Source organism: Pantherophis guttatus, chromosome 3 (genome assembly GCF_059756535.1).
Source record: "Pantherophis guttatus breed Tessera chromosome 3, ASM5975653v1, whole genome shotgun sequence".
Classification (NCBI taxonomy): domain Eukaryota; kingdom Metazoa; phylum Chordata; class Lepidosauria; order Squamata; family Colubridae; genus Pantherophis; species Pantherophis guttatus.
This window is the reverse complement of record NC_142065.1, coordinates 183,295,845-183,319,368: the sequence shown is the minus strand read 5'-3', so window position 1 is coordinate 183,319,368 and position 23,524 is coordinate 183,295,845. Positions and strand designations below refer to the sequence as shown.

The 23,524-nt window shown below is 36.8% G+C and overlaps 1 protein-coding gene across 3 annotated transcripts in view; it reads left to right on the top strand.

Annotated features, from left to right (window-relative positions):
• Nucleotides 1-23,079, top strand: part of PAG1 (phosphoprotein membrane anchor with glycosphingolipid microdomains 1) — an 89,335-nt gene extending 66,256 nt beyond the window's left edge. For 2 of the 3 annotated variants that reach the window (XM_034430028.3, XM_034430029.2), the window contains exons 3-8: nucleotides 610-813; nucleotides 2,304-2,355; nucleotides 4,501-4,597; nucleotides 8,634-9,229; nucleotides 17,218-17,277; nucleotides 18,960-23,079. In XM_034430028.3, the coding sequence (XP_034285919.1) occupies nucleotides 689-813; nucleotides 2,304-2,355; nucleotides 4,501-4,597; nucleotides 8,634-9,229; nucleotides 17,218-17,277; nucleotides 18,960-19,310 (1,281 nt within the window). In that variant the 5' untranslated portion in view covers nucleotides 610-688 and the 3' untranslated portion in view covers nucleotides 19,311-23,079. The remainder of the gene's footprint in view (nucleotides 1-609; nucleotides 814-2,303; nucleotides 2,356-4,500; nucleotides 4,598-8,633; nucleotides 9,230-17,217; nucleotides 17,278-18,959) is intronic. The other variant, XM_087890732.1, reaches the window with a different exon arrangement.
• Nucleotides 23,080-23,524: the final 445 nt, after the last annotated feature.

The window sequence follows — 23,524 nt, the reverse complement described above, 5'->3', positions numbered from 1 at the left end:
TACAAATACACCATCAGATCAACTTACAATAAATAAGATATTGAATTGTGCCGAATTGGACAAATTAACGTATATCCTAAGAGACAAAAAAGAATCCATATACTACAGTAACTGGGAACGCTGATATATATGGCTAAAGAAGAGGACAAACATAGAATAAATAACATAGTATTAAATATATAATGAGATAGCGTTAATTATAATGAGATAGCGTTTGGTATTTAAAATAGTCAATGCTATTTGAACAAAAGGATTTACCGGAATGTAACTATGAATAAGTATCTGGGGGTTCGATATGACCTCCAGTTAGTCCTTCTCTGTGGTTGTCTTTATGTGTTGTGTTGTGTATCTATATATAACTTATATCTGTTTGAAAATTACATTATATATATTTTTTATTTGTAAATAATTAATAAAGATCTATTTAAAAAAAAAGAAGAGTGTCCATTTTGATTAGATTAAGTCTTGGTTTAATATTAAGCTTTAATATGTGATAACTGATGTTTTAAAACATATTGTTAAAGCACAATTTAAAGTTTGATTTTCACTGTTATGGCTTCCTCTGTATGGTTTATTTGAATTGCTTGCTTTTTTTTTTACCCACTACAGAGCTCTCTCAGATAAAATGGCCAAGTATTATTGCGAGTAATCACATCAACCGTTCCTATCTTCACATCCTTTTTACGTCATGGGACCTGATGGCAGTTTCCTAAGTACTGGAGTGCTTCATATCATTGTATGGGGTAGCTTGGGAGCCATGGCAATGCTTCTGGTATTTAGTTTTCTCCTCTTTCTCTGCTCTGGTTGTGACAGGTAAGGATTTAGTAAAAAAAAAAGAAAAAGAAAAGAATAGACATGTAATTACTTTGGAAAGCTAATAGTCAATAAGTGAAGGGCAAGAAACAATCTATTCTGAGTTCCATTCAGGGATATTGCAGTCTCTTTGAATATTTGTATTGAATCACTGAATAAAATATATCCAAGGGAAATATTATATTTCCCTTGGAAATATAATAGGAGCATAGAAGCCTGCTTATTAGGAAAAAACCAACCAACCAACCAACCAGGAGCCTGGTAGCAGTTTTTCCAACAAACAAATTTTAATTCAGCCTCCCAGAACATTGCATAACAAACCTCAGAGTGGTTTAGGAAAACAGGACTATAAAAGCAACAATAAATTGATGAATATCAAATTTTATATCAAAAGTTTTCAGGAACTTTCAGAAGGTTTCAGCAAATTTAACTAATGGGTTTGTAATGTATAGCGATGGTTAATAGTTACTATACGCATAATTTGTTTCACACTTCACATCTGTATAACCAATCTAGTTTCCCCTCCCTTCACTTTTTTCCCTCCCTCCCTCCCTTTCTCCCTCCACACACACGCACTTTAAATCCTATATCATTTTAGCTGCTCTGTGCACCTGATGAAAGAGGCTGCAGCTCACAAAAATTTGTGCCTTGTAATAAAAATTTATTGGTCAGACATCGTGCTGCCAGGCCTTTGGTTTTAGAGTAATATGGGGGTTCTACTATGACAATAAAATATTTAAGTACATAGAAAATAGCAAGCGCTATGGATAATTTAAAACAAGTGTTTAGCATTTTTATTTGGCAATTATCCATTCATAAAACCTTATCAAGAATTTCAAAAGACTTTGGCAAAGATTGTGTAATCCATTTCCATCCAAAGGAAAACAAAGTAACACCAAGGATTTCTTAGCAACACGGAGATTAATGGGTTCACTTTGACATGTGCTTTCTTAGCAGCTAATAAAAGAATTGTCCTACTTATAAAATTATATGAGTGCTATTAATGTTTTCAGATTGTAGAACTTATTATTGGTTGTAGTCAAAAAGCTCAAGTTCAAAACATCAGCTGTTCTCTGAATTACGTATATCATCTATCTCTTCAGAATGAGAAAGTTCTCCATTATACTATCTCATAGAAGAAAGAAATTAATAACATTTCCTATGAGATTTAGGAAACGAAGACTTTTTTGCAGGTATCAAGGTAACCCAAAAAATTGGAATTGGCAACAAAAAAGACAGGTGTTTTTTTTTTATCACCGTTCAACACCAGCCAAAAAAGAATAGAAAAGAGCATCAACTTAAAGTATAATATTTTCATGTGGCATATTTGAAAGAATAGCAATGCAAAATGCAAATTTGAAATATAGTAATAAGCATATCAATACTATTCAGAAGTCAGAATTAGTCAGAATTTACATTATATAAATCTTATTTGTTGAAACTGATCGTAGATATTCTAACAATATATCTAAATCTGATTTGCATTACAGGGAGAACAGGCCTGAGCAGCAAAATGGGGACCATGAAAATCTGATGAATGTGGTAATAAAAATAGCTATTTAAAATGTTTTTTCTATAGTTTGTCTGTAATGAACGAGAAAGACTGAACTGTGGAGCTGGAGTATTATTTAAGGGTTGGGTATGAATAAATGCTAAGAATGCATTTATGTAATCCTTATACAAAATGATAAATGATATTTGCCTCATTTTATAGATGAAAAAAACTACACAGACTACCTAATCAAGCTGAGTACAGTTATTTTTACCCTGTGGTATACCCACTTAGCCAGTGGTGGGTTGCTCCCGGTTTGCACCAGTTCGCAAGAACCGGTAGTAAAATTTTTTAGTAGTTCGGAGAACCGGTAATAACATTGGCTGGCCACGCCCCCTCCAGTCCCCGGACTGGTTGCTGCTCGCTTACCCCACCCATCATCAGAGGCTTTTTTTTTTTTTACTTTTAAAAGCATTTTTTTCTACAACCTCTTCGGCTGAAAAAATGTTTTTAAAAGTTAAAAAAAAAGCCTCTGATGATCGCGCGGCTCAGCTGGGATCTCAGAGGCTTCTAAAAGCATTTTTTCCTGCAACCTCTTAAGGTTGTAGAAAAAATCCTTTTAAAAATAATTTTTTTAAAAAGTTGGCCACGCCCACCCAGTCACATTACCCCCCACAAGCCATGCCCACAAAATAAGCCACGCCCACAGCTGGTAGTAAAAAAATTTAGAACCCACCCCTGCACTTAGCACACCAGTACATGATTTTCTGATCAAAATAGGCATATATAATAAACAATATAAAATAAGAATTCTCATGCACACTCCTGACAGAAGGAACTTTCACCATTTGAAAAGTTATCTTCAGAATTTCAACAGTATGTTTAGTATTTTCAATGACATCATGATCATTCCTTTGCTATAACCATTCCGGGCCTGAGGGATATTCGGGTTAGTTAAGAGGGCTGACATTTATATGAATTTTTTATAGACCATGAAAATACATATTTTTAAAACAAATGATTCTTATTTTGATTTTAATACCTGATCAGCAGTATAATCTGTTACTGGTATGGGATGGGCAGCTATATAAATTAATCAGGAATTAATCAGGAACAGACATATACAAAGCTATAATTTTAAAAACTTTTATTGTTATATGTACACATAAACTTACAGAAACTGTAAAATCTTAAGACATACAGTTTTATAAGCCTCTTTTTTAAAAAATGTCGTAAAGAATATTGTTATATATCTGGCAAAGAAAAGTCTTTATTATAGGAACCTTTTCTGAGTTCATTAACATGTTAGCAATAGAATTACCCATACACACTTTTCTTTACCCTTGTATGTTGAAGAGCTTCTGTGCTTTATAGTCTTCTTCTTCTTCTTCTTCTTCTTCTTCTTCTTCTTCTTCTTCTTCTTCTTCTTCTTCTTCTTCTTCTTCTTCTTCTTCTTCTTCTCTTTCTCCTCCTCCTCCTCCTCCTCCTCCTCCTCCTCCTCCTCCTCCTCCTCCTCCTCCTCCATTAAATATTTTTACCATCACTCCTCTCTTTCAGGTAATTTTAACATACAAATCTCCCCTAAAAATCCAAGAACAATAAAACAAAATACAAATGTATGATAAAAACAATACAATGAAGCTTTAGTAAAGCTTGACTTATTGTAACAATGTAACTAGAACCTTCTTCACGCCTCTCCTGGACTCTGTCTGGATTTCCTCAAGGGAGATACACCTCACAGTTTGGGAAACTCTGTCTTAAACACAGATTAGCAATGTGAGTTATTTAGTTTAGAAGGCCCTTACTCTTAACAGTGTTTACATTTATTTATTTATTTATTTTGCCTTAAGTACTGTCTATAGTAGGGGTGTCAAACAGGTGACCCATGGGCCGAATGCGTCACACCCAGGCCACACCCACCACAGCTCCGCAAATGGGAGAAACATCATGTGGTGGCAATTTGATGCCGTGAGTTTGACATCCATGGTCTATAGGAGAGAAGAGGAGAGAAGAGAAACAATCCTGAGATTCAGACCATCTACAGATCTGTAGCTATTTGATGTTTTTGCAATCCTCACTACTAGAACTCTAACATTAACATGTCATCCAGCAATCTAGCTACCTAGCTACCATCAATCATAAAATGGATGTTCATATCCTGACTAGTTCATTTAAATCCACATTTTGTTTTGCAGCCTTCAGATAAAGAGGCATTTAGTCACTCTGTCACAAGTCTGGCTACAGATCCAATTGCAAGCAGTGAACAAAATGGTGGAATCAGTAATGGAGATGGTAAGATTATCATTATGTGATTTCTCAGCACTTGATGACTCACCATAAATATATACATTGCCACTGTATTGTTTTTAAAATGATGTAAGCTGGCAATCCTGATTCCGTTTACAGTAACTATTGTTACAGAATGGCAGTCGTTCAGATAAGAGGATAAATGTCAATGTAAGACAGCTGGCTGGTACAAATCAAGAACAGAGTTGGCTCAGGACCTTGGACAGTACTATATGATTCATGACTTGAATTCAGTACCGTGGCTAGCAGTCCTGCAGTTAGTACCGTAGGAGAACCCTAACTAGTGCAAAAACTCAGTTGTTAATAGTTAACAATAGTTTTGATAAAAATGACTAGTTTAGTCATTCCTTTGGAAATAGTTAATAAAACTAAGGATGTTCTTATTGCCTACTGGCAGTTGAATGGGGATATAACCACAAATAGAATTCTACTACAGAAGAGACTTTGACTAGCCTTATAACAATATATTTTTAAAAAATCAGATGAGAGTAGAGGAAAGCTACAGAAATTGGATCATAACCAACATAGGGAGCCTGGATAGCTCAACAGACAGAGCTCTGTAATTTAACACCAGCTATCTGCAATTAAAGTAAGATCGAATCTCGCCAGGCTCAAGATTGACTCAGCCTTCCATCCTTTCTAAGGTAGGTAAATTGAGGACCCAGTTTGTGGGGGCAATAAGCTGACTTTGTATAAATATACAAAAGTATAAAGGCTATTGCTTAACGCATTGTAAGCCGCCCTGAGTCTCTGGAGAAGGGCGGCATATAAATCAAATTTAAAAAAAAAAAAAAAAACTTAAAACCCACTGATTTCACTGGGATTCTTCAAGATGATTACTGTTTTCCCCAAAATAAGACATCCCCTGATAATAAGCCTAATTGGGCTTTTGAGCGCATGTCAGTAAGGCCAAGCGCTTATTTCAGTGTTCAAAAAAATATAAGACAGGGTCTTTTTTTTTTATTTGATTTATATGCCGCCCTTCTCCGGAGACTCAGGGCGGCTTACAATGCATTAAGCAATAGCCTTCATACTTTTGTATATTTTATACAAAGTCAGCTTATTGCCGCCGCAATCTGGGTCCTCATTTTACCTACCTTAGAAAGGATGGAAGGCTGAGACAACCTTGAGCCTGGTGAGCTTTGAACTTGCAGTAATTGCAGGCAGCTGATGTTAATAACAGTGGTTTAGTCTGCTGCGCCACCAGGGCTCTTTTGGGAAAACACGGTAGTCTGGAACCCACTCTGAGGAAGAAAAAAACAGTGTATTTATATTTTGATTCCGCATGGAAAAATATGTATGTTTGCATAGTTTATGAATGCACTTCCAGACTTGAATATTTACTGTATATGTTATGATAAGATTTTCTCTGTTATGTAAACAGTGTAACAATTCAATTCCTGAGTCAATTACAGGTAGTCCTCAACTGACAACTTCCATTCGGCTTAAATTCATTTAGTGACTGTTTGAAGTTTCTACAGCAGTGGTCCCCAACCTTTGCAGCTTGTCGGCCCAACGGGGGGGGGGAGGGAAACCAAGCCGCACAAGCGGTGGGCCGGCACACAGCTCAACTTGTACAAGTTGAGTTGCATGTGTGCGCATGCGCCCCAGCCCACCACTCATGCAGCCCAGTTGCGAATAGGCCATGGCCTGGTAGTGGGCTGGGGGTTGGGGACTCCTGTTCTACAGCACTGGGAAAAAATGACTTATAACCATTTTTTACACTTATAACTGTTGCCGCATCCCCATGGTCACAAATTTAGATGCTTGGCAATTGGCATCTATTTATTACAGCTGCTACACCTTCTGACAAGCAAAGTCAATGGGGAAGGCAGATTCACTTAACAACCATTTTGTTAACATAACAATTACAGTGATTCACTTAACAACTGTGGCAAGAAAAGCTAGTTGTAAAGTTGTAAAAGCCATTAAGCAAAACTTACTTAACTTGCTTAGCAATAAGTCTTGCTTAGCAATGGAAATCTTGGGCTCAGTTGTGGTCGTAAGTCAAGGACCACCTGTAATAAACTATAATATACAGTACTGTACTCATTACTAATGAGCAAATGTGTATAGAAGAAAATATATGTGAGGAAATGGGAACCAGTTAGGTTTACTTACTTTATAACTGGGAAGTCAACTGGAGAGTCTTCCTGGTTGACTGCGCATTTGAAATTATCTTAATTTTAAAAAGTGTTGAGAACCTTTCTTTCTAGAAGCTTAAAATAAATATAGTGATATGATGGGATGAATTCCTTAAAGTAAATATCATACACTTGGATATTTTTTGACAGAACACAGGACATTGGTAACCCTTTACCTCAGTGTTTCTCAACCTTGGTAGCTTGAAGATGGGTGGACTTCAACTCCCAGAATCCCCCAGCCAGGAGCGCTGGCTGGGGGATTCTGGGAGTTGAAGTCCACCCATCTTCAAGTTTCCAAGGTTGAGAAACACTGCTTTACCTGCAGTTTGTCTGCTCCAAAAAATTAATTTATTGGTTTATATTTACTGTAAAAATTGTGTTCTGGGCTTCCAATGAGTATGATAGCAGATCCAAAGGGGGGCAAAATTAAGGGATAAACACAAACAGGGTCTCAAACATTAGTCTCCAATACAATGCTATGGGGAAACTAGGCATAGATATAGGTCTGATAGGCAGGATCAAAGTTCAGGTAGCTTAAAATGGTATGAAACCTATGAAATGGAGTTTGTATCAAGATTTCCCAACTTGCTTCTCTTGATAGCTTCCTAAACTCTTCATCCATAGTTTTAGCAGAACTTCTTAGTTCTTATTGGTGCTCTAGAGATTTCAGAGCCATAGTTCTGCACCTTATGACACCTTCAGCTCAGAGACATTCTGTCCTTATTAATGGACTTCTGTTTCTCTACACCAGGGGTGTCAAACTTGATTTCATTGAGGGCTGCGTTGTGTTTGACCTCGAAGAGCCGTGAGTGTGAGTGGGCATGGCCATGGTGGGCGTGGGTGGGGTGGGGTGGCCATGGTGGCATTTGACACAGGCTCAAGATACATTTTTCCCTTCTCTTCCTTCTTTCCACAGTTCTTTACTATAATCATTTTCCTATCTCTTCTACCAGATATTACTGGCAAACATTTATTACTTATTCTTCACACTCCACTAAACTTTTTATTTCTAAATTTATACCCTATTGTTTAATAGTAAATTGCTTTTCCAGGCAGAAAAGCTATTTATACTATTGTATTTTTATTATTCAACTAATAATAAAAATATAGTACCATAAATAACATAATACAAGATCTAACAGCAGAGGTAAATTTCCAGGATAGTAAATAGAAATGCTGTCGATTATAGATTGTTGATTGGCATTAAACTGTAGTATTAACATAGAATGTTGCTTGTTTTCTATCCAGATCAAGCATTTACCTGAAGCCACATAATTGTAATCCAGTCTAATCCAGTCCTCCTGCAGTACTCTGCCGGCCGAAAACGGGCCGCATGGAGGCCCCACATGGAAGCAAATTTTCTTTTTCCTTTCTAGTAGAGATTGAGTGATCTTAAACAGAGTTACTGACCACAATACAATAAAAGTCATCTTCATCTTTCCAACCACAGTTAACAACTTTCACACTTATCCATTCATTCTAAAATCTTTTAGCCTGTTTCACCATCTTTCATCTACCAATGTTATCAGTTCCATCCATTTATTCTCTTTTTGGCCAAACAATCCAGCCTCAACCTTCCAGAGCAATTGGAAATATGCTGCAGCAATCTCAAAGAAAAACAGATCCAATACCAAACAAACTTCATGTGACCCCAAAACAAAAAGAATCCAAATGGATTGAAAAATAATAAAGTTAACAAATGAAGAAAAAACCAAATATAAACCAAAGTAAACTTACATTAGTATTTTCAGTCTGGCAACAAACATGTTCCTTATGCGCCAATATCTTTTTTTTTAAAAATGATACAGATACATTGTGAAATATAGATTAATGGCCTTATGAGCTTATACTTAAGTACTTATGCAATTTTCTTCTAGTTCTTTCAGAAGATAGTACAGCTGCTTCTCTCCAACCTTACGAAGAAGTGCAAACCTCTGTTACAGATCTTTTGGATCAACAGGACACATTGGGAAGATCTTTAAAATGTCATCAAAGTAGAGAGCTACCTAGGATCCCTCCAAATAATGCCATAGAAACTATTCTCACCACAAGAAATGCAGAAAATGACCAGAGTCTGGGAATGGAGGGGCCCTATGAAGTGCTGAAAGATAGTTCCTCCCAAGAGAACATAGTAGAAGACTGCTTGTATGAAACAGTGAAGGAAATTAAGGACCTAGGAGCAGCAGCCAACTCAGAGAAATGCAAACCAAAGACTACTGTGATGGTTAATGGAATTTTAGATCATGTTCTTGAGAAGAAGACAGAATCAGCAGAATATGCATCCGTTGACAGAAATAAAAAAAGTTGCCACAGTGTTAATTCAGAGAGTCCTCTTAGCAGTACTACTCCAGATGTGGAAGAAGAAGCTCCACCTCCTGTACCAATAAAACTTCTTGATGAAAATGAGAATGTACAGGATAAAGGAGCCAAAGAAGAGGAGGAAGTAATGGAAAGGCTTAATGAACCCGACAAGGTATATGTTATTTTGTGTTATCAGTATAAGAAAGTGAAGTTGTAACTTGAAAGACTTGCAGTATGTATATGAACTATGGCAAACGCTGTTGTTCATTAGTAAATATAAATGTATAGTTAATTTTTTTTCTTGATATCTTCTGCTGATGCAAAATCTTAAGATCAAAACTAGCAGTATTGTGTGATCTGTGTAAAATGTGTGAATGTTTACATGTGCATTCATAAATGAAAGATAATATTCAAGTGGCTAGAGGAAGGCATGGAATCCTATGCAGTTGGTGATAGTTTTAAGAGTATAAATCTTACTGTTTCCTAAAATTTTAGAGACATTTGCATGAATGTTTTATTCACCATCTACCCAGGAGACACATGCTTGCCAACTGATCATTAATTAGTCTAATTAGTCTGTCCCTTGTTTTGAAATATTCCAGATAATCTACATTGGGAGCAGAAGGTATTCAAAGTGTTACTGTTGGCCAACATCTAGCCAGCCAATAAAACATAAAATGTAGGAGAGAAGAGAATCCTGGGGTGGAATCTAAAACTGAATTTTGCTAATGTGATATAGTTTTTTTGTTCTCCTCTCCCCTGCAATCTCTCAAAAACCTTCAACATTTGTTCCAGAAAGACAGAATGACTCACGCCCTACTGTTTTCATTATTGCTCATGAAAACTTGCAATTGGATTTCTCCCCTGGCCTTCAGATTTCTGATCTAATTTTAGATTTAAGTGTATCCACAATTTTAATTTGTAATAAAAACAAAGAACTTTCTCTAGTTCATGCTGCAAAGGTCCAACTGCTTATGACAGCATGAATTTCTGTTAAGTAGATTATAGATCAAAATATGTCAAGTATTTCAGTTTTCAGAAATGCAATCTGTCACATTTTAAATAATATTAAAAACTAATTTGAATAACTCTTTAAAGAGAAGCAACAAATGAGGGAGGTTATTATCCCTACAACTCTATCCAGGATAGTGGTTTACCAATGATAAACAAATTAGTGGTGTTTTCCTGACCCAGATCTTCAAATTGTACAATTATAATGCTGAGGAGAAGGATGAAGATGATGATGATAATGATGATGATGATGATGGGGTGCTTGTTGGAACAAAACTTATTTGTTGATAAACAACTCAAAGAATTCATTAGTACTATCCAAGGGATTGGAAAATGCTCATGTCTTATTCCTTTGTTTTCTTCCATACCTCACACAATCCTAACAAAATTACCATAGAAGTAAAACTAAGTAAAACTGTTAGCCTTTTTTCCCCCAGATCAGTTGGCCAAAGTTCATGGCTGGATGGGGGGTAGGGAGAGAGGAATTAAGCACCCAAACACAGAGACACTATATTTAAAGTATTCTGAATTTCTTAACCACAAAAATTTAAAAGGTAAAAAAATAGAACTAGTATAAATTTCTTTGCTCCAGTTCCATGAATGCTTATCAATTGTTGCTCATCCAAACTGGAAAAATAATTATTATTCCAAATATTTAATTTTTTTTATCAATATAAAATACAAAAATAGAAAAGCAAAATAACAGGAAAATAAGAGAGGGGAAAAAAGACGGGAAAAGTTTAGAGCAAAGGGGGGAAAAGAAAGAAAAAGCATTGACTTCCGACTCCTTTTGGTGCAGAAGAATAAGATAACAGCATCAGACCTCAACTTTTTACTTTTATATAATAATACAAATTAGTTATACATATCTAACAGTCCTATCTAATTGGCAAAATCCAAATCAAAGTTTCATTTTTTTTCATCTCAAGCCCAAAGCCCAAAAGCAGTTTCCAAGTAGAAACAAAGTTAATTTTGTTTTTTGTTTTTCTTTAATCAGAGCAGTCAATTTGGCCATCTCGGCATCTCTCCATCAACTTTTGCAGCCATTTATTCATTGTAGGAATCAAAGTGTCCTTCCATTTTTGTGCATAAAGTAATCTTACTGCCTTCAACATATATAACATCAAAGTTCTATTTTTTTTTTCCAAATCTTCTTCCATGGAATTTTTAACTGATTTAACTGTTACCTTTCCTTAGCTATTCCAGATACCGTGCTTGACTTGATTAGTTATTTATACTATTGACTGTTTGTTGTTGGGGAACAGAAAAAAAAAACTATTCTTAATTTCATTGAAGATCTCCACATTTATAGTTGCCTATTTATTCCTCCACTCCATTCTTTATTCAATTGAATCTCTTCTTTTATCCTGTATCTGCTTGATTTGCTGAAGAATTTCTGATGAAGGCATTGCTTGAAAGCCTTTTGAAAATCTAGATGATTATCTATCGATCTGAAAAAAATAGCAAGAGACTTCTCTTTCAGAATTTTTTTCTTTTCAGCAAATCTTGATAATTTTATCTTTAATAGTTTGTTAATAAATTTTAAGGGATTAAGTTAACTTGCCCTGATGCATTTTAAAAATCACTGTGACATTGAATACTTTCTAGTTCTCTGGGAAAGAAGCCAATCTTAGAGAGATCTTTATTACCTATTATTTTTAGATCAGAGAAGTTTTTCAGTAAGATGTAGACCTTAATTTCTCAGGCTCTCACTTGAAAAACCTTAACCCAAAACTCCTTACAGTATATTCTTTGCAGGTAAGATTTTTTTTAAAAAAAATCAGCGTCTTTGCTAACAATTTGGTATCCTTCACACCCAAAACTAAGTCACAAAATAGCCTGATAAAATTACAAAAGCATTTACTGATCTTAATATTGATATAATGTCTTCCTTCTTCCACTCCTTCCTAGTATCTTTCTCTCGTCCCTGAATAGAAGGATTTCTATGGTTTGGAAAGAGCAATCCATTTTCCAGTCTTGCATCTTCTTCCTTAGGAAGGAGCTGAAGCTCAATGGTCGATATAACATATTCTTTGCATCTTCCTAGAATGGGGAAGGTTGGAACAAATTCAGGACAACTTGTAGAATTGCTGCAAGTCACTGAAAAGAAAATTATGACCAAGATATATGATATTATGTTTCAGTAGTCTGAAACATAAAATGATTGAGTGAGAGGATGGTTCTGCATATTTTGAAGAAGGCATGGTTCGCCTCTTCTTTAGGAAGCCACTACTGGACCCAACAGAAATTTTTGTCCCATCTCCAACTGTCTCTCTCTAGGAAAGATGGTTGAGAAGATGGTCAGATTGTAGCTTCAGACGGTCCTGGAAGAAGTGGATTATCTGGACCTTTTCAGTTAGTATTCAGGTTGGGGATATAATAGAGATAGTATTGATTGCACATCTCAATGCTTCTGACAGAGCTAGTATATTGTAGCTATAGTGCAACTGCTCTGGTTCTTTTTGCTTTCCTGCCATCTTCTTTCATTATATACTTCTGCACTGACCGCAGGGAGTAGGTGTGGGATACATGGTGATTGGTGATTGTCTACGGTACTCCATGGGTAGTTTCAGTGAGTGGTGACAGGGTGGTGGCAAGATTAAATCTGAACCCTGTGATTTGTATGATGCCACAGGTCTCCACATCTTCCCTTCCTGCTTAAGATCTACATGGACATGCTGAGGGATGTCATCTTTCAAGATGTGATCAAGTGTCATCAATATGCTGATGATACTCAATTTTATATCTTGATCCTGGCATGACCAAGGGATGCTGTGGATGTCTTGTCCCAGTCCCTGAAAGCTGTTTGGTCTTGGATGGAAAGGAAGAGACTTAAACCTAACCCTAATAAGACCAAGTATTCTGTGTCCCTTGGATTTTCTATCCTTGGTTCTGAATGGGGTACAATAATGCACAGTGGTGCACAATTTGAATTGAAGCTCTTACTTGTACATTAGGTGGCAGCTGTGGCCAGGGATACTTTTGCCCCAATTTATTTGGTATGCTGGTTTTGTTCTTTCCTTGTGTGATAATTCCTTTTCACAATCAGTCCCACCCTAGTCACCTCATGTGTAGACTATTGTATTTCATGCTACATGAGGATGTCACTGAAGATTAATCAGAAGCAGCTAGTCCAGATTCTGGCAATGAAGACAGTTATGGGAACTCCTTGGTGTGCCCAGGTATAAATTCTGCTGCATGAGCAGCATTGCTTCCAGGTGCAGTTCAAGCTGCTAGTTATGACATACAATATAAAGCTCTTGGCAAAGGACCTTGCTATTTGAAGGACTGTCTTTCTTCTATTACTTCTGCTTGTCTATAAGGTCTGAATGAGTGGCCATGCTCCAAGTCCTTCTTTAAAATGATGGCATCTAATGAGATCCAATTACCTTAATTCCTTGGTCACAGCACTTGCTCTGTGGAATAGTATCCCCGAAGAGCTTCATGTTGGCCCAATCCTGCTCTTCTTTAAACAAGCCTGGAGGACCAGGCTTATTTCCCCTGATTGATGAAGTGCTTTCTCTGAGAATATTAATGTACTAGAAGTATGAATCTTCAGGTTATTGTTTTCCTTTTGCTTTTATTGTGCTGGATCCAGGGGTGAGTTCTACTTACCTTTACTACCAGTTCACAATGGGGCCACATGCGCAGAAGCTTCCTGATGACATCAGGGTCAGTGGGCGGAGCCTCCCGCTGGTTTTACTACCGGTTCTTGCAAACCGGTCCAAACCGGAGGCAACTCACCACTGGCTGGATCTATTTTTAACTTGAATGACACCCCAGAGTCCTTATGAGTTGAATAACCTTATAAATCTAATTTATACATAAGCGGATGATTCCGTTAAGACAGAGAAGCATTTGAAAACTGAAGCAAAAAAAAAACATTTGGGAAAGGTCAAAGGTTTATCAATTTTGTCATTCTGTAAGCATTCATTGTTACGATTTTGCCCCTTCCCCCCAAAAAAGCTAACAAACTGGAAGTATGCCTGCCTTTTGTTTCTTTGCAGCTCCAACCAGATTTGGCCCATTTAAAACTTGATATTTTTTTTGAAAGCTTCTCCTCCCACTCCAAATTAACCATTCAATTCTGTTTCATTTTCAGAGGTTATCCTGCTGAGAGACAGCCAGTCGAATGGGTGTCCTGAACCCATTCCAAATAGTTAAATTCCAATGTGTTGGTTGAATCTGATATTTTTGTATTAACAACAACAAAAATCCACCATGAATTAAATGAAAACGGTTTATTTGTATTTTTATTGTATTGTTTGGGATTTCTTTATCTGTCTGTCTGTCTGTCTGTCTGTCCTTCCTTCCTTCCTTCCTCTCTTTCTCTGTAGGAAACAGCTGCTTTCTTTTGAGTACTTAATTCTAATTTACCCAGTGGTGGGATTCAATGTTTGTAACAACAGGTTCTGTGGGCGTGGCTTAGTTGGAGGTGTGGCTTGGCAATCATGTGACTAGGTGGGCATGGCTAGCTGGTCATGTGACTGTAGGTGTGGCTAGCTGGTCATGTGACTGTGTAGGCGTGGCTAGCTGGTCATGTGACCGGGTGGGCGTGGCTATGTGCATAGGGACTACTCAGAGGGCTGAAAAAAGTCATTTCTGACTGGGCCTCACACTTTTGACCGGTCCTCACACTTATGACCATCCTCACATTTATGCCCGTGTAGCTTTCTTAACAACCATGTCACTCATTTCACAACTGCTTCTCTTCACCATGGTGACAAGATAGAGCAAAAACGTAAAATGTGAGGACAGTCATAAGTTTGAGGACTGGTCAAAAGTCCGAGGACCAGTCAAAAATAACTTTTTCAGCCCTCTGAGTAGTCCATATGCACAAAAGGATACAGCAATAGAGAGGGATGAAGGAAGGGAAGGAAAATTAGAGTAGGAGTGAGGGTAAGAGAGGGAGGAAGAGAGGAGGAGAAGGAGAAAGGAAGAGGAAGTAGGGAGGAGAAGAAGAGGGGGAGGAAGAGAAAGTAAGAAGGAAAGAAAAGAGAGAGGTGGTAGGTTTGAGGAGAAAGATTGCTGTACAATAAAAAAGATGAAAGGGAAGAAAGCCAACCCCAAACAAATATAAAGATATTAAGATAAAGAATGAATTGTTAAACTTTAAAGAATAAAAGAGAACAAATATGAATAAATAACAATAATTAGAAACACACGTACCAACATACAATGTATTTTCTTTGAACAGAGTATTTGGCTGGTTCACAAATTTAAACAGTGTTTAGTCATTTCAATTAAATTTACAATTTCTATATTTCCTTTTTGCCATATTTATTCCTCATCTATTTTTGTAAAAAAACCAATATTACCCTTCATCCTCATCTCTAATCTTAATCAAATTCAATTTTTCCCTTCTATTCTATATTATACCCCTTCCCATTGTCATATATTTTTATATCCATCCTCACATTGGTTAATTATGTAATATTAGTTGTTTAATAGAAATTCAACATTTTAATATAAATCAATTAGTTATATAACTACCTTTTTTGTATATTAATCAATATGAACATGAATATTCCAATTATTGGCAATAAATAGTGGTGCGGAGGTGCGGGGCAAGCCAGCAATTTAACAAACAGTTCAGCTCCTAGAACCAGCAGAATCCCACCACTGGCTATAGGGCGGCCCTTTGAAGCCCCGCTGCAAGAATTTGAACAGTTTTTTTTCCTCTAGCCATCAGCTGGGACTCAGGAGGCAGCAATAGATTGGGAGTGGGCGGGGTAAGCTAACGGCCGGCGATCCAACAGAGCAGAGAGTGAGGGTGAGTGAAGGCGGGGGGCGAGAGAGGGCTTTGGCGACCCCTGTGAAATGGCCGTTTGACCCCCAAAGGGGTCGCGACCCCCAGGTTGAGAACCGCTGGTTTAATGCTCTGGAAGTTTTTCTCTCCCAGGCAAGAAGCAGCAGGGGACAGAAGCAGCAGCCACTGACTTGCAGACCACATGGAGCCGTTCACGTGTTCTCCAGCAAGCTGCTTTCTCCATCCTGCTCTCTTGCGTCCGGAGCCGGTGGGGAACCACGTGGCAGCCCACGTGAATCCCAGGCAGTGGAACTCAGGCTAGGGAAGGGGTGGGCAATTGTGGCTCTTTTACAACCTGTGGCCTTCAACTCCCAGAATTCCTGAGACAGCCAAGCTGTCTCAGGAATTCTGGAAGTTGAAGTCCACAGGTTGTAAAAGAGCCACAATTGCCTACCTCTGGCTAGGGTAGGCTGGCGCCGCGTGGGTGGGAGGTGGGGCAGGGCGAGGGGCGGGCGAGCCAGCAATTTAACAAATGGTTCGGTGTGCTGCGGGGCCAATAAATTACAAAAAAACACCGAACCGTTTGTTAAATTGCTGGCTCGCTCGCCCCATTTATTGGCAATAAATAGTAGTGCGGAGGGGCGGGGCAAGGGACGGGGTGAGCCAGCAATTTAACAAAGGGTTCGGCTGAACCCCCTAGAACCGGCAGAATCCCACCACTGAATTTACCTCAGAATATAAAGTTCAAATTGTCTCAGGTTGAGATCATCTTATTTTCTGGACTTCTAATGCACCTTATGTTATCCAAATATTATATTTGCTTGCTAGGTTTCATTTAAGTTCTGTTTATCTCTAATTGTTTTTTGTATTGTTTTACAGTTTTATATTGTCATTTGGGTTCCGTGAAAAAAAGGATAGAAATAAAATTACCAAAAATCACAGCAAAACAAACTGTTGTGAACAATTAATTATTATTATGTTCCGAGTTGGGCTGTCAAGTGAGTAATAGAATGAAATTTGGACATTTTTGTCAGAGCTAAGAAAGCACCACTAAAATAATATTGATCATAGAATTCAATAAAAATGCAAAGGAAGTTCCTACATCAGTCAGAAATTTTGTTTCAAATGCTTAAATAAAGACCTATGCTGTCTTAATCACATTTCAGTCAAAGTTCAAACATTTAATAGAATTCAGTAGAAGAGATATTAGTGCCCTTATTTTTGCCACATGTAAAAATTCTGTTTCAGTCTGCTTACCTTCAAAAGTGAGCTATTAATTTTAGCTAGTGAAAAATGGACAGTTGTATCATGAAAAGGGGAAATATATATTCATATATTCTTTTATTTTTGCATTGAGGAAGGTGTTAGCTTTTAAATAAGATACCTTCTATCTTTTTCAGAGGCTTAGTTCATTGATTTATAAATCTCGAGAAGATGACCCATCTCTTACAGAAGATGAGGTGAGTCTGTCTTGTATGAAATGTATTTAGAAAATGTTACCTGAATAAAGCAGTATTAAGTGTTCTTTGATTAAGAAGATCTGGAAATGAAGGTTCAAATGCAAACTGGATTAGGTGATTATTTTTGCCAAATGCTCTTACATCACTTTCAGCCTTTCATAGTGGAACTATTTTGGGTCACTGACTATTATTTGGGATTCCCTTCTTGGCTATTTAAGAAGTGCCAACATTGATATGGATGTAAGCCCATATAAATATCTGAAGACTGCACGCATTAAATTGTAGTTGATCTTGCCTCCTGACTCTGTCCCTTCCTATCGCATGACAAAAACTGTCAGGACTGGGAAGAACTTTTAAAATGGAGCATAACGTGATAAAGGATTTGTATCAGAACCAGAAAACATCCTTATTGCAGGAAATGAAAATTCTTTAATTTTGTAACATATAGACAATTTATCCATAGTTTCAATTGGGAAAGAGTGACCATCCTGGACCAAGCCAAATCCAAAAATGCCAGGGATTTCTAGAAGTCTGGCACTCTGATAAATCAGCTATCAATAGACACATAGACATTAACAACATCTATAGACGATGCAAAAGCGATTATAACCCTGCCAAAAAAGCGGGGGGGGGGAGACTCAGGCACCTCTCCATCAACAATCAGCACGCAGATCAGCATAGATTAACCCCAAGGTTAACATCAGACCAACAATCAAGTAAACAATACCCCAATCAAGAAACTGCCAATGAATATCTTAACACTACCCCCACCAACACTGACAGACAAGCCACTAGAACAGGGATGGCGGCCAGCAGGCCGGATGCATCACATGCAGGCCACACCCATCCCAGCTCTGCAAAGGCAAAAAAGTTATGATACGTCACATGACATCCCATGACACGATCGAGTTTGACATCCGTGCACTAGAATATGAACTGACAACAAACTGCACTCCTTACTAGCACTAATGATGTTACCTAATTTGGATAATGAAACATCTGCAAGAAAACAAGCAAGCTCAAAGAGCACCAAGGACCTCTCATTTCAACCCTGTGCTACAAATATTCTCCTTTATTGATTTCTTAGGACTATTTAAGTCTAATGTAGAATGGAGCAGATATGATTCAGTCAATTAAGTTCTTCAAAATAATACATAAGTTTCCAAACTGTCAACCAGAACATTGTACAGTGAACTCCATTCCGTGAACATTTTATGAAGCCCCATTTTTTAATGCAAGCAACATTGAATGGTTACCACACTTTTGCTTTTCAACCATGTGGTAAATTTATCATGCCTTGCAGTTTTTAATGGCAAACATTACAAACATTTTACTAGGTGGCTTTTTTCACTATGGAGAACAGTTGTATTTCTCTATGTCCTGTTCATACATTCTGATGTCAGCCTAACAGAGATATATCAAGAACAAGGCTTCTGAGCACAACCCCTTCCCTTCATATACTATAATGGAAAACTTTTGTAATTACAAATGAGCTGTAAAAACATGATCTTTCCACAGATATCATGCTCATTTTCATTTTAATAGGGCATGTTTTGTTAGATCAAATATCTTATATTGAAATAGACTACTTGTGCTACTATATTATTCACTGAATATGAAAATATCATTACAAAAATATTTGTAATGTTTTAGTGCAATTACTTTATTTCTTTCCTTCATAGATTTCAGCAATGTATTCTTCTATAAATAAAACAGGACAACCCTCTAGAGACTTGGAATCTACATATACCTGTATTCCTGAACTTGTACCTCAGAAGTCTCCATCTATTTGCAGCGGCCTCTATGCCAGTGTAAAGGACTTGGAAACAAATCCAAACCTTACTGATTTGCCTCAATCAACAATACTTCTAAATGGGGACTTGGAACCAGACTATGAAGCCATTCAGACTCTAAGTCGAGAGGAGGAAAGAAATGTTTTGATGTCTAGCACCATTCAAACCATCCTCCCACAAGAGAATGACTATGAGAGTATTGGTGATTTGCAGCAAAATAAAGATGTCACCAGGCTTTAACTGATTCAAAGACAAGACTTTGGAACATGCTGTTCAGCATGTCTTTCAAGATAGGTTTACTCCATGACTTATCACTTGCAAACTCAACACACAGTTGGAAATGTAAAATGTCCAAAAAGTATTTTGCTTGAAATGATATCAGGTAATGTGAAAACTTAGCCTGGGATGTTTGATCAATGATTCCTACTTCATATCCATCAAACTATCATATAGAAATGAACTTACCCTAACAAGCAGGCAAATGCTCCGTTTGAAGAACCAAGATCACATGGATGAAAAAACACACACAAAGAACAGAAATGCTGCTGTTTCATCAATGTGCCCAGTGATTTTTCTACTCCTGTAGGTGATGTTATCACAACATATAGATAGAATCAAAAATGAGGATTCTGGAAAGGCTTCTATAGAAGAGACATGATGAAGCAAGAATGACATGTTTGAAGCACATGTTCAGGCACGTACTCATATCCTAATATATAAAAAGTGGTACTGTTAAACAAGGGCCATTTTAAAAGATCTTTACTTTCAGTTACCATTTTATTGAAATGTATTCCCAAATTATACATTCATTTAGGTTGTTTTCAAACATAGGCACAGCTTGCCATAAAGAGCAGATAAATTTAGCGGGCTGATTTGCCTTAATTCATTGTTTCTCAATCATGGCAACTATAAGCTGTGTGGATTTCAACTCCCAGAATTTCCCAGTCAGCAATAGGGAATTCTGGGAATTGAAGTCCACACAGCTTAAAGTTGTTAAGATTGAGAAACACTTCCCTAATATATTTAATGCAGCCATGAGATGTTGTGAGTGAATCTGCTTGCCTATTCCAGGTTCATGCTTCAGCTTTGATCTTGCTCTAGAGCAGAGGTCTTCAAACTTGGCAGCTTTAAGACTTGTGGACTTCAACTCCCAGAATTCGCCAGCATGCTGGCTGGAGAATTCTGGGAGTTGAAGTCCACAAGTCTTAAAGCTGCCAAGTTTGAAGACCTCTGCTCTAAAGCAACACAAGAGCAGTGACTGAAACATTGGCATTTGTGGAAATTAGGAAAGACAGGGCCTTTGTGAGGAACTATACAGATGTGGCTAAAGAAAGCATGTACATCTTGTTTGTTTCATGGGTGGTTTACAGACTGGCTATATAATTTCTGACTATTTTTACAGTTTTTCAATTTTGTAATACCCATTTTCTTTCAATATTGTGCTAGGATTGATTTACATTTACTGGTGGTAGAGTCAGGCTATTTAAAAATATATTTAATACATATACAATTTCTGCTTTTCAAACACTAGCTATCACTTTTATTTTTATCCTTAATGTATTATACAACCTGCCCAAACAAGCTGCAACATTTTGCAGAGGTTATAATTCTCTCAGAAACAAAAATGCATCTTTAAGAAGTATCTTTTTATATAAAATTGTAAATAAAATGTAAGACACGTTATACACTCTGGAGTTATTTAATGAAGTGTTCAGGATACTTGAGTCCAAAAAAGATTGTAAAGAAAATTGTTTAAAGTAAAAATTAATACAAATAAAGGGAAATGATGGTATTCTTAGTAACCTACAATTTTAGATATTCTCAGAATCACTCATGACAATATTCATGTTCACTTGTTCAATTTTGATTTGCAGCCAACTCAAGATAGCTACTGCCACTGAATTGTTTCTTTTATAGCTAGGCAAGATTTCAGAAAGTTTTGAACCAGCAACCATAGAAACACAAAACAACAGACCTTCCTTGCAGAGATTGTAAATTCCACAGTATTATCAAAAAAAGTGATACTGTGTTTGGTTTTTATAAAGATTAGTGCCAATACTTAGCATGTGAATTTCCTCTAATCCATTTTACCAAAATAGCATGTGTGAAATTCTACCTTGCCTTCCAGTTATCTTTATATCTCTACTCCCTTTCTTCTCCTCAGGTTTATTCAGTTTATTTGCATAAAAATATCACACAGCATTGAAAGATAAGTACATTTATTACAGTTTAAGATTTTGAATCAGATTGTCACTTTATTCAACCTTCGTTAGGCACCACAAGATGTTTAATCTGTTGCTTAAAAGCAATAAATATGGCTGACCTCTGGAAACTGATCCACACAATTTCCAAAGGATGTGACATTTAAAAATTTCCTGCATAGATACTGTAGAACTAAATACCACTTTATGTAAAAGAGAACTGCATGTCTCCAATATTCACAGATATATCCTGTAAGGAACTTTATTGGGAATAATGCAGCTTTTTGAAAGAAAAAAATGCATATTAATTTACTGAATCTGTTGTATCAGATGTGTCTCTTTTTGTTAAATACCACTATTTAACATAAAAATGGATATATAAGCCTACAATATTAAAGTAGTTGTATGAATATTAATTCCCATTAAAAAGTTGGATTATCATTATCAGAATAATCTGCCCTAGAAATTGAGGGCCTACTGACCGCGGAAGCTTGGTCTTTAATTTATTAGATTAGTTTTAAACTGAATTAAGACTTGATCTTAACAGCTGTCACACAGACATAATTTCATGGTCTTTTCTGGTGGTTGCTCCATATTTGTTGGAACTGGACAGTTTGCCTCAAGGACTGAATGGCAAATGCATGTATATATATATATATAGGGATACCACATTTTTGATGGTGTAATACGAAGTGAAAATTACTGCACTGGTGAAAATAATGCTCATAAATTGGTTGAGAGAGGCAGTTGGGGGAGGGATGAGGGAGAGGACTGTTCATATATTTAGCATTTAGGAAATTTACTTCCCAAAGCTTTTCATAGAAGTTCTGCATATAATGTATGTCCTAGGATATTGGCTTACATTTCAATATGCTGTTTCACATGAACATTTCATCGCTGCTGGGTTTAAAAAAATGCTCGGATGGGCGGGCTACATTTGAAATAACCACCTCCTACTAAGCTTCAGGATACATGTATACTAATACAAATGCAGAATTCTGTGGAGAAGCTCTGGATCCCATCAATCTTCCTCCTGTGAGGAATTATTTTCACCAAAGCCATCTGTATGAGGAACATCTTATTTTAAAATATATAGCAGAAAGTATTTGTGAACTCATCTTCCAGAATAAATACAGTCTCCTATGGTGCAATATGGCGATAGGCATCTTATTCCTTTCAGCATAAAAGACTGTGCCTTTACAAATTTACCTTCCGTGAAAAGTCTGGACAAACGCTTCTGACAATAGAACACTTGGTGCATTCTCTTAAAACTGTATGGTGCTGTACAAAATTCTTACAAATATTTCATTGTATGTGTTTCTGATAGCTTGTTTGTACTGGGTTTTTTGTTTTTGTTTTTTAAAAGGGAGAGTTTTTTTCTACTAAATTATCTATGTTGCTTAGTTTGGGATGTTTTATTTCAAGCAATGCTTTAGTGCACTACAAAGAGCACCACAGGCATGCTTAGGAAGTGTTAAAAATGGGTGAGTTTTTCTAAAGCACAGAGAATTACCCATGAAAAGAGGAGAGAGGGGTATTCCTGGTAGGATCGAAGAAGGTAGTTGTAAGCATCTAATGGCAGTAGTAAGAAGCAAAGAAAGTTAATAGTATTGCAGATACACATTTGCTGGCCTTGTGTTATATATGTGATGTGTGTTCTACCTGTATCTTTTGTTTTTTATATATACACATTTTTCTTAACAAAAGAAAAAATATTTGATTTGATGTTTTGTACTTCTGCCTTGTACCTGGTTTCTGTCAATCTATTTCTGCAAAAGGATATTAAAGCCGAAAGGTAATGGATGTCAGTATATTGTATGGAGGTTCTTGACCAAGTAACTTTTCTTTTAATCTCAGCAGTTTTCTCACAGGACTGGTATGATACCACTACACCACTGCAAACAGGAAGCTCTTTTGTGAGAATGCTCACAATATTGTCAAAGCTCACCAGCCTCAAAACATTAGGAACCTTGCCTTGGTGCTTCTGAAGTCTAATTTGTTTTTGAAATCTAGCAGTGCTTTCATTTGAGAAAAGAGTGGAGTGACCATCAAAGAGTAAGAAAAAGGGTTTTGCATTTGTTTGCCCAGTTGTAGTTTCCCATCATTGTGTAGACAAAAATGAATGCAACTACAAGAGTGTCTCTGCGGTTTTCTAATAACTGAAAGATTTGATTGCCTCCTGTTTGTACCCTTACAGAAGACAGTAATTATACAGCACTTTCATGCTTAGAAAAAATATATCTCTGAATATCA